The sequence below is a fragment of the Tyto alba genome, unplaced genomic scaffold (genome assembly GCF_018691265.1).
Source record: "Tyto alba isolate M040663 unplaced genomic scaffold, T.alba_DEE_v4.0 Super-Scaffold_16, whole genome shotgun sequence".
NCBI lineage: Eukaryota > Metazoa > Chordata > Aves > Strigiformes > Tytonidae > Tyto > Tyto alba.
In genome coordinates, this window is record NW_024881278.1 from 25,272,894 (window position 1) to 25,285,118 (window position 12,225).

The window sequence follows — 12,225 nt, forward strand, 5'->3', positions numbered from 1 at the left end:
TCTATAGAAAAAGGAAAATGAAAAGAAGCCGTGAGTGGATTGGTATATTCTTCCAACACAGAAGGAGGAATGCTGCTGTTTAGTGATCTAGTTTATGAACTGGAGGAAAAGAAGAAAGCCCCCTTAGCCTCCTCTTCTCCCTGGTTGTTGTGCAGTCTCCCTCTGTGCGCTGAGGCTTTTAAGACCAGGCTGGGTAATGCACTGAACTGGCCCTGCTTTGAGCAGAAAGTTGGACCATGTACCTCCTGGGATTCCTTACTGCATGAATTTTTGTCTCATGTTGCTGAGAATCTGATACCACCTCTCCATGTGCACATGTATGTTCCAGTTCTGGTAATAACATCACCTCAGGGCATTGGAGCTACATGATACAATGTCTTCCTTTGGCAAGGACTGAGTGAGAGGAAAGTGGAAATAAGCCTTCATAAAATCTTTGATTTCAAGTTTCCATAAATGAGAGCAGTACGTTTCAGCTCTAGGAAGAAATTAGTTCAGGGACACCTCTTACAAATGTTATGGGTTTGTTTTTCTTCTGATGTAAATGTAGATTAGCTTCAGAAGGGGAGAAGAAGGGGGAAAAGATTATAGAGAGATCAAGAGCCAGTGTTGAATCTTTGGGAGAACTAGAGGAGGTGAATGGAAGCCTTATATTTATGCAGGAGAGAAAAGCAGTGTTTTTCTATACAGAGAGTTACTGCCTATGAACTGAGTAGAAAGAGTTTGTTCTTTTGAAAAGGGTAATCTGGAAGCATGTCTCTCTTTAAATCTTGAGCTTGGGCCATACTGTATTAGAAATCTGTATCTTCACTATATAAACTGCTCTTATATATGTATGTATATATTTAAATTTGGACACTCGATTAATGCGATAAAAATCTTAGTATAGATGAGTTATAAATTGGTATTATCTTAGCATAACTGGTTGTGAAAAATACCCAAGTCCTTTTACCCTAATCAGCTACGAAGCAAGCATATGGCTTTATGCTTTGCTTGGAAGCCAATTCTGTCTTAGCAAGAGCTACACTTTTCTTACTAAATCCAGTGTAGAAGTAGCATGCACTTTCATGGCTTTCTGACACTTTTTAGGAAGTGAGTTGAATTTAAAAGATATGTTGTGCTGCAAAGCTTTTTCTGTGCTGCTAACTTGAGGATGGAAAAGAGTTAGAGGAATCTGTGCTCTCTGGACTGGAGGTCTTGTAAACAGTCTTGTCCAACTGCACCTTAAGCAAAACTGTAATTGTTGGGACTTTGCACTGAGGGAACTGAATTGGTGGCTGCAAGAGTAGGGAACTTTTGTTGTTGTTCTTCTGTTCATTTTGTCTGCTGGATTTGCAGTCTGCTTGCTCTAATTTTTCTTTTTATTGTATTTCTGTGGTAGGGGAAGAATGGCCCTGTTTGGATTCTGTAGATGATTTTATACTCAGACTTCAGGCCAGTGCATATGGTATTAGCAGAAAGAACCATGACTAATGTCATGTCATGTGGGTCATTTTTCCTTCTTGCCCTTTACGAGTAGAAAAATGTGTGCAATGTAGCATAGTATCTGTTTTAATACACTGTATATTGCTCTGTACTTAGTGTGGCAAGAAAGCTTTTCGGAGATGTTTGTTCCCCTGTATCTGATCAGCGCCAGCTCTGTTTTTCTGACTGCATGGATGGGCACGTTTGTTGTCAGTACTTGGTGCTGGCAAAGGCTGCTTGCTTTCCTCCCCCACATCAGAGCTTAGATATAGTAGCTCCATGCAGTGGGCTGTAGCATGTATGTAAATGACTTTTTATCAGCCTGTTCTCTCTGTGTGACATCTCCCACGATAACCACCTCCATACAGACTGTGCTAGGATGGCTCTTGCAGTTTGATTAAATGCTGCATGTGTATGAATGTCAGTGGATTGTACTCGGTTTCTTTCAGGGCCCTCAGTGCCACTCTGCACTTAAGGGGATACTGTCTCTGAAATACAACACTTCTTAAAATTTATCTTCAATTAAGGGGAATGACTGGAAATGCAGAGGCAGATAAAACTGAGACACATGTAAGAAGACTATTTGTATGCTGGCTGATCTAGCTTCAGCACAGTATGTATGGTTCCTTTTTCTGTATAGAGTTAACATACTCTTTTCCCCATCATTACATAGTGACAGGGTTAGGTAATAGAAATAATAGGAAAACAGTCTATGATATAAAGGCAGAGACTTCATAGATGGGCTAGAAGACAAAATCGGTTATATGTTGGGTGCTGTACAAGTTGTATGTCACTAGAAAGGAGAGAATGGGCATTAGTTAAAAGCAGAAAAATTATTGTCGTCCCTGCCCCCAACATACTGTTGTTCTGAAGTAAATCTACTCCTCCTGCTCTCTGGTCAGGAGTTTCAAAGGTGAAAGTTACTAACATGTTCCTCCAAGATATGGGTCTTTGAGGGAACGTGCCATGTGCTTCTGAATTGGGAGAGGGCAGGAGGAGTGGGGAGCCACCTCCTGAGCTTGCACCAGCGGGGCATCTTCTCTTCTCAACCCACTGAACTAACTGCTTGTGTCTGGCTCAAACTTAAGACATGAGATAGGGAAACTCCTAGCAGAGTAACCAAGGGGACAAAACAGAAATGTTGAACATGAGAAGTAAACAAAGCTAAGACTGCCTAGGAACCTCAGGCTCCTCCAGCATGAGTGCTCATACTGCACCATTTATCATGGGGAAACTTGGCTCCCCGTTGCCACCTCGCAAGGGTTTGTTGTCAGACTCCTGAAATGAGCTGTGCTGCCTCCCGGGATCACGGGGGCCAGGGAAAGTGTGGCTCCTCATGTGAGGTACAATCCTTTGCCGTATGCTACAGCAGACTACGTTGCTTCCTTGGAGATGCTGTCCAGATAGCTGAACTCTTTGTTCTTCCATCACATCTGTGGATCTGTGCCAGGACCACTAGGATTTTGTGCTACATCTTACACATTTTTCATTGGTATTAGGGAGTGTTGTTATATACAACATTTATTGGGAAGCATTTGCTGAACTTTATGTAACCTGTGTTAGACTACTGGGCATCAGTGCAGTTGTTCTTGGTGTAGACCTGAGTTTTCAAGCAGTGGTGTATTGTAGAGATCCAGTGTGACATAAAAATCTACACTGATCAGAGTAAAATCAGTATGTGGATGTGTGTAGCCCCTCCAAATAGATTTAGAGATACAGAGGTTGCTGTAGTGTGATGCTAAACAAGGATCTGATAATAAAATATTTTCATGTAGGGACAATAGCTGTAGGTCTTCAATTAACATGCTCTTTGTTTGTAGGTGGGGTTGGATGATGATACAAGGAAGAGTTTTAGTATTACAAAACCCTGGGTTTTTTCCTTTCCTTGGAAAAGTGGGTGATCTTGTGATTAAGAGTCTTGTGCCTTGCCAAGAGCTTGCTGTGTGTCCATGTGCAATTTGCATGTGCTCAGATTATTCAAGAGAGGCCTCAGATTTTCCAACTTCGTTTTTGTATCATTTTCCCTTTTTTTTTTTTTTTTTTTTTCCCTCCTCAAAATTGCTTATTGAAGGCTTCACTTGGAATAGTGTATGCTTAGAAATTATCAAATCCACTATCAAGGTGTTTCTGAAGCAGCACTTGCACTGAAGCACCCCAAATCTATAGCCATATTTGGAAATATAGGCCTTAATTTCTCTGCTTGCTCATCCCTACCGGAGGTATTGTATGTCCTTTCTTTGTAAAGTGTTTGAAAGGCACTGTAGAAGTGTGCAGTGGCACTGTGTGTTAGAGCAGCATGACAAAAATGCCTTGCATGTGTAGGAATTGTATTTTCCTGGGGTTCTTTTCCTGAAAGTTGGTAAAACAAGGAGGAAACCCACCTGTGGAAAAACTTTCCTGTCAGCTGGTAAATGAAGGAATGACATGGTTATGTTGCTGTTGGTAGGCTCCAGTTAAAGAAGATGTTGCCATTTTGCAGGTCTGTCACTGGAGCGCTCAACTAACTCAGTTGCCTCACGTGCTCGACTGTGTGAAAGGGAGGAAGAAGTCATGGCTTGTTTTGAGACAGCGTGTGTCATTGCCCAGGTGTACTTGCAGGAGCTTGAAAAGGTAAGAGGAAATGTGTTCAGGGTGTTGCCTGGTGTCCTGGGTGGAATTTCCGAGGTTTTGGCAGGAAAAATGATGGGGAAATGCCATGTGAGTTTAGACAATAAGGAGTATGAGAACAAGTTGGAAGGAATGAGGTGTCGCAGTAGAAGCAGTTGCAAAACAGCAGTTTATCTTGTCTCTGCCTGTTTCCTTGGAGAATGATGTCTAGAAAGCACTGAATACCTCAGATACGCTCAGGTTGTATCTCAAGTTTAGCTCTTACTAAAGAGGGACTACGAACTTCACATAGCAAGTGCCAGTATGAAGGAACTCAAGATGTTACATATCTGCTGTGTAAATGATACTCAGTAGTGGATATTGAGTTCCCTAACAAGCTGAAAGTAACCTTTTGGGTCAGCTGTAGCAGTTTAACTGCCAGTGCTTCACCTTCTCCAAGTGAAACTGGAGGAACCTAGATTAGTAGCAAGTAACTGCTTAGTCAGTGATTGGCTAGGATGGTAAGATGAGTACTGTGAGCCCTCCATTGAGATGTTATACGTGCCACTGATTTGCTGGGCATATGCTTCATGGTGTCTGTCTGGGTAACTCTGCCTAGCTGAATTTAACAGGGCACACCATGCGCTTCCATGCCCTTCCTTTGCCGCATGCTATGCTTGACACCAGCAGCACTGATGGCAGTGCATGTTACCTGTTCTTCTGTAACTTAATGGCCTTTGAGCTTCTGATCAGTTATTTCAGCTCTTCTCAATGGCAGAGGTATATATCTGTTTCAGGTTTTGTTTTTAATTGCATTAAAACAAGAAAAAAATAGTTTAGTACATATATAAAAATTCATTAAGAAAGCCAGCTAACAATTTGGTCTGTTTCTTTGTAGGAAAAAGCTGAATGGCTATTGTATTTAAAAGTAAGTACTGTCCATCCCTTGTGGAAGGATGAGTTCCTGCCAGTACTGGGCACTGTAAAAGTTTTTACTGACAGCTTGTGTCTGTGAAGAAGGGAGAGAGTTTGAACTGTAATTCAGTCATCTTCTGGACAGAGACAGGGATGCAGGATTACTGATAGGTGTACTAAAAGTCCATAGGCCTTCTCCAGTCCTTGGATGCAAAACCCTGTTTTGGAGAGTCCACACAGGGCAACTTTCAGCAATGAAACGAGTTTGTTACTAATTAGGAAGCAAAAGCTGGAAGGATTTGATAGGAGAAACAGAGGAAGGGCTAAAATTCTTCCATCATGACTCCTGTTAGCTTACTAACTCTTAACAAATATTTATGTTATGTTAAGCTAGACATACCTACTCAAACATTGCACTAATATTTCTGTGCAAGATGCTGGATCTGTGTGGTTGGAGTAGTACTTCTGAAGCTCTTGGTATTAATGTGTAGCTTTCTACTTTATTAAAGGTTGGAAAGTAATAAGGAATGGTGTTTCAAAACTCCCATTGCATGCAGAGTATTTTGTGGAAGTTGCTGTATAGTTTATTTTAAAGTTGACTTTGAAAGGTTTTTGAATAGCTAATGAAAGTAAGTTTTCAAGTAGTCTGAGGAAGAATTTTATGGCAGAAGCTAACATTTTATTGTTGGAGATGTCTCTGTCTCACAAGGAACTGGCTAGTTGAAACAGTTGTCTGTAATCCCAGATATTTCTTTCCTCCTCTCACAGACCTTAAACAACACACATTCAAGGAGTATCAAGGGCAGCAACGTGACTTACTCTGAGTTTGAACTTTCCTACTTCCTGGAAGCAGCTCTACAGAGTGCCTATGTGACTCATTTAAAGAAGGGGTAGGTGGATGCAGATGTTAATAAAAATAGATAATGTCGTATGTTTTATCTCAGAACAGATGAAGGCTTATTTCTTTGTATGTGTTCTGTTGTGACATTTTGCTGCTGGCTCACCTCAAGTCCCCTCAGTATCCTTTCCTTCCTCCTATTTGTCTCTCTCTGTCTCTCTTAAGAGTCCTAAGCCTCATTTTTCCAGACCTACAAACAGGGTGGAGTAGAACAGTTTTGTTGTCTTGACTCAGCTCTGTTCCCTGTGGAGATGAGGGGAGTTTGACCTTAAAGAGAGAGGGGAATTTACACTGCTGTGTGCTGTTAAAATGTTCAGCCGCAGGGGCTGGTCTAGAGCTCAGTAAAGTCTTGAGGGTAGTTTCTTTCATTTATCTCGTTGTTTATTTAAGGTCTTAAATATCCCAGTCAATACCCCAAATCTGTATAGAGAGAATGAATGCAGGAACAGTGCTGCTCCACAGTATTTACTATGCCTCTGAAATACAGCCCCCGTGAAGCTTGGAAGGGCAAGAGGAGTTGGTATCTGCAAGCTTATAGTGAATTTCACCCAAGGAAAACCTTTCCAAGAACAGTAAAAAACATTTTTAATGCTCATTTCTGAAGGGTATTGGTGAGGGCACGCTGTTATCTAAACCAGGCCATATCTTCAAAATATAATCAACTCTCTGTAGTTGATGGAGAGATTGCTATGTAGGGAGAGTATCTCTTCAACCTGTGTGAACAGTACTTGTAAGAATCCATCTTTCTTCTGTAGCCTTGTTCTTGCACCGTATTGTCCCATTTGTTCTCAAGGAATCAGATACTGAATTTTTTGCTGCTCTGTGTAATAATGCTGGTCAAAGTTTTATAACCTTTTAAGCAGACGATCTTTGAAAATATTTAATTTTGGCTGCTTTTTTACCTTCATCCCCAGTCAAAGATATTCTCTCTCTTTTTCTTCACTCCTCCTTTTCCTGCTGAGTAGAATGGAGAAGAAAGTGAAAAAATGAGGGGAGATTGAAGGGAAGAAAATTAGAAAAAAAAAAAAATCCCAGCAAAAATCAGTTTAAATTTTTCTGTAGAAAATTTATACCATTTTTTGACTCTGGAGGAGGGTTTGCTTCTTGTTTAGAGCTTTTTTGCTGTTTTTTTTATCCCCCCAAGACTGACTTTAAATGTAACTGTTCCCCACTCTTTCATTAAAAACCTGCATGTACAGGGAAGCTGTACATATAAGCATATTCATGAGAGGTGCCTTCAGATAAGCCTTGTTTAACCCAAAGGTTTATGAATACACAAAGCCCAAATGTTGTGAAATGACCCCTTGGTCAGGTGAGTACAAGTTTTATGTGTAAAGCAAGTATGGACTTACAAGTATGAGGCGTAGTCTCAGTATCACCTTGGCAGCTGGGGACAGGTATGTGGTTTTCCCAGGGAGTTGGTGGTTGACCAGCTGTGGCACAGTGTGTGCTTTTCTAGCCTTTTGCTGTTCTCATGGCAAACAAAAAGCTCAGGTCTTGCCAGTAAGCTCATTAACTATGTAATAAAATCTCATTTAGAACATATGGCACTGATATCCTCTAGGCACCTTTTGAATATCAAAGTCACTCATGTTAATTTTATTCAGCAATGTTTAAATTCAGTCTTCATCAGTTCGATATATCCAGTGGGTTGTTTTAGCTATTATTGTGGGCCCCTGCTTGCCCCATGTTATTGTAATGATAGCTTTTTTTTAAAAAAAAACCCCCACAACCCTACAGGACAACAATTTGGAATCAAAATGCATGTGTGAATTAAGCAGTGCTTTGATTATAAGCTGAATTGCAGCAATAGCAGCAAAATGTTCTCTGTAGCTGTCTCCTGATGAGAGAGCATCCCAGTTGGTGCAGTGGAGTTCCCGTGGCAGGGATGGGAGTGGAGCCCCACGCATTCCTCACCTCCTCCAATGCAAGCGAGAAACACCAGCCAGGGAAATGAAAGGTCTGGTGGGGGGGAAAAGGAGCCCGATGGGACTTGGCAGTTTGTCTCTGTGCTCCCAGCTAGTATTAATGTGTGGGTTTTGCCACGAGAGGGCATTAGCAGCATTGGGATATATTAAGGAAAGAGGAGGGAAGTGGGAAGAAGCTTTCTAGGATGCTTCATGAATATAATAAATTTCTCCACCCAATATTGAACAGCTCAAAGAAATTCTTTTGTTTTCCCTATTGCTTCCAGCATGTTCAGGTAGGAAATAAGTCTTGGATGGTGAATGTTCAAGCTGGCAGGGAGCTAGGTCCTATCAGGTGGGATGTCCTTTCCCAGCAGCACACGTGTACAAAAGTAGAGTGCTTTACTCTTGTCTCACCGGGCAGAAGAGCTGAAAGATATGTGTGGTGCTGTCATGCGTTTGTTCCTGCTGGCAGGAACAGGCATGCTCCTCACAGAGCATGGTCAGGGATGACCTTTTCTCTTGCAGTGGAAACAGTGCACCAGTGCAAAACAAGGTCAGGTGTCCCTTTTCAGATGTTGAGCCACCAGGTGTAAGGACCAGCAAGTCTTGCAGTTGTGGAAGTCCCAGATGCTTTTAATAAGATGTTTACTTAAAACTGTTGTGGTGCTGAAGACACATTTCCTGCAGTTGTTTGCCCTGCTGCATCCCAAGAAAGCTTTCTTTTATTCTTCTAGTGAGCAGTGTTGATGCTGTGGATGCAGAATACAGGCAGGCAGATGTTGTTACACTGTAGGAGGCAGTCAGGTGCCTTACATGTTAGCATCTGCTCTGGGTTGTTTTTTTTTTTTGTTTTTTTTTTTTTTTTTCCTGATGTGGATGTGTGAGGATTAGGCTCCTTTCCTACTGCCTTTCCTGTCAGAGTATTGAATGGGTATTACTACTTTATACTGTTATTGGGGCTTTGGTCAAGATGCCCTTAGTATTTTCTTAGGGTGAACAGTCTTCACCTGTGTGAAGTAATGGTCATGTGTATGCTGCTCTCTTAATGGCACTTGAAGTATGCGTGGAGTTTTACAGGCAAGACAGCTTTCTAGAGGATGCAGTTGGTTTTGGAAGCTCTAGATGGGATGCTTTTGAAGAAATTTAATTTCTGAAAAATAAATATTAAGCATTTATTAGAAATTGGATTTCCTTATGATCCTTTAAGTCAGGACCTAAATTACTTTGGAAAATACTGATGAAAATGCTTAGTAGGGAAATCTTACACAATTCTTTCTCTTGCCTTCTGTCAGTTTTCTAGAGTGCTTAGTTCCCTTTTTGAAATTTTGTAGGCTTCTGCTGCAAGGGCACTTTGAAAGAGTAACTTCATGTATGTGTTGTTTTACAGTAAAATCTAATGTATGACGGCAGGCAGGACAGTCTCTGCTAGATTATTCATCTTTGAGGAATTTGTGGGCTTTCTTGTCATTTGTCTCCTCTTCAGTCCTCACAATCTAGCACCTTATCCGGGACACTGTAGTTGATAATTTGGGAGTGAGTCTTACTTTCTATCGGATGGTGTATGGATCTAGATAAGTGCTAGTCTTTTATTTTGTGGGGTTTTTGGGGTTTTTTTGAGCACCCCACTTCTCTTAGGCTGACATTTGGAAACTAATGTGCTGCTTTGTAGTTACTTGTCTGGTGTCATCACTGGTAGGAATCTGAGATTCAGAGGCTTTCTTCAGGTGCATTTTGTGCCTATGTATGAACAGCTGTCTAAGGAGAGAGTATGGATTTTTAGAAACCTGGACAAGATGCAAAGATGTGCAAGGAGCTGGGCAGAGGCAATGGTGCTGTTTGTGTGCTTCAGGTACTGCTTTCCCCTGGAGAGGTAGCTCTGCAAACTGCCAGGTAGTCATCTCAAGATTGTCTCTTCCATCTATTAGTAACTAAATGTTTTAACAATTAATGAGTGGACATAATAACAAGATCTTCTGGTGCCTGTGTTGCTGGGGTTCTGTCTTTGCAGACTTCTGTGCCTATGGTCCTCTCTGGTTCATTATCAGTATTTTTCCCAGCAATTTGCATAGAAAACTGTATTTCTTGATTTTCTTGTATCTTAAAATTGTGTAGTGTTAACCAAACAATATGACATAAATGTGATATGACTGCTTTGATTCATGGACTAGTAATTAATTACCCTGTATTAACAGGGTACTTAAACAAACAAAACAGATTTTCATGTCAAGCTAGAGTGATTGGACTCAAGGTGCTCTTTGTCACAGTTTGTGCCCATGTGTTCTTCTTTGTTATATTAGCTGTAATTGAATCGTAAACCACATTTCATAATGTGCTTTTTTTAAATGGCTCTCTTGCCACTTTTGTGGCTAAAACCAAGGCAGTTTAACGACATTGTACTTTTTCCTTCCTGTTCTCCCTCATTTCTTTTTCTGGCATCTTAGCCATGCAGTAGAGGCTCATGGACTCTTCCAGCTCGTTTAATTTCCATGATCTGATGTTCACTTATGATGCCTTGGCTTGAGGCAACAGTACCCGGGATTTCCATGTAGTCTTCTTAACAGAATCCTGCAGAGACTCAAGATTGCTTAGTTTCTAATCTAGACAAGATCAAATGGGTTCACCATGGATTGCCAGAGACTTTATGTTTGCATTCTCATCCACTTATCTGCATTTCAATTCAAATACATACTTTTATCTTTGTTAACTTCTTCAGGTCCTAATGTAAAAAAAAATCTCTTTGAGTGCATATTTAGTATATGAAGGACATTGACTAATGAAACAGTAAGTTCCTTATCATTATGAGTAGCACAATTCATATGCTTAAAATGAAATGTGTGCTCAGATGGCCTTCTGGCTTGGAACAGTAGAGCGGAAAGACAAACTCCTGTAGTGGGGTATGTTTGCAGACTGCTGGCAGGTGTGCTCTGTCTCCTGTCATGGCTCAATAGTGTTTGATAAAGTTAAAAACATAAAAGCTGCCAAACCAAATCCTTAGTCCTGTAGAACAGGTATTGTTGTCAGATGCTTTGCGTGTCCCAGTGTGGAGAACTCTGAGTGCGGAGCAGGCACTCTGACAGGCCCTGACCACGCAGGCATCTGTCTGGGAGGTGGCAAGTGCTGGGTGCTCCTCCCAGGCTGCCCATTTTGCACTCCTACCTTCTGCTTGAAGGTATTCCTAGGCATTTGTCACGTGGCTCATGGTTTCAACTCTTGACTGCTTGCAGATGGGCAGCAATTTGCCATTTATTCTTTCATTCACTTCAGTGTGTCAATATTACTCCATTTTCCTCTCCCTTTTCCTGCAGAGCAAGGTGTTCCTGCCACAAAGCTCAACTTGGTTTGAGGCCTTATCTAAAAAGTGGAACTGAAATGGTGGTCCAGTTGTCTGGGAACAAAAAGTCTCTCTTTAACACCTTCCCTAGCTTTTTCATCTCTTAAGTATGTGCCAAATGTGGAATTAATTGGCTTTGCAAGTGGTCACTAATATTCCTTCTGATGCTAGTTAATGGAATTCATTGGCACTTTATTAAGACAAATACCATTATCCTAACAAGAAATCTAAACATATGCATTCTTAAAAATGTTGTAGAACTGTTATACACCGTAACTCTTCTGTCCAGCCTTGTAAGGAGCCCAAGGAAGCACAGGAAATGCCAGTATTTTCCAGTAAGTCTGGAAAGCAGTTGGGCAGGTGCATTTTGTTTAGACAGGAGAAATTATTGATTTTGCCTATCTGATAATAAAGAGTATGTGAACAGTTCTGCTGGATTTGGTGTGACTGCTCATGTGCATAAGTATCATCACATGCTTTATTGTTTTCCTCAGCTTAAGGTCTAGAACTGCATCTTTGTGGGTATAGTCTTTCCTAGATCCACAGAAAAGCACGTGATGTCTTGACCCTGTAATTGGAGAATTTTCTGAAGCATTAAGTCCAACTTATAAAAACTTCCTTGAGCTTTTTTCCCCTTGATAAATTCAAAATACACCTTTTACTTAGGAGAAAATGGAAGGGGAAAAAAAAGAAAGATGACATCTGACTTTCTCCACAGGGGCAAGTCTCCAGTGTTTTTGCTTTTGCCTTACTTTGTTGCTTCTCTGTAGATTGCCCGCAACTAGGTAACCTACAGATTACCTCAAAGTTTAAAATTTCAAGATGAGTACTGATGGGAAGTAAGGCCGCACACATTTGCAATCTGTGACTTGGTGACCATAAGCTTTAGGGTGTCATTTTATGTAGCCAACATTCATGTTAAATGTGATCACATTTTAAATTTTTTTCCCCCTGAAAATAATTACTTTTTTTTATTTCTTCAAATGTTTGCCATTGATTCTGGAATGCAAGAAGGTTTGCAGTGCGTAAAAGTGGGCCTAAGTGCAGTCTGTATTGCTTACCTTCAAAATTTCATCAGATTGACAAAAAAGGCTTTTTTTTTTTTTTTTTTTATGAAATCTAGG

General features: G+C 40.8%; 1 protein-coding gene across 4 annotated transcripts in view; it reads left to right on the forward strand.

The window, feature by feature from the left end:
- TTC7A (tetratricopeptide repeat domain 7A) overlaps positions 1–12,225 on the forward strand; it is a 178,138-nt gene that overhangs the window by 13,940 nt on the left and 151,973 nt on the right. For all 4 annotated transcript variants that reach the window (XM_032985268.2, XM_032985270.2, XM_032985269.2 and 1 more), the window contains exons 4-5: positions 3,941–4,071; positions 5,731–5,852. In XM_032985268.2, coding sequence (XP_032841159.2) covers positions 3,941–4,071; positions 5,731–5,852 — 253 coding nt within the window. The remainder of the gene's footprint in view (positions 1–3,940; positions 4,072–5,730; positions 5,853–12,225) is intronic.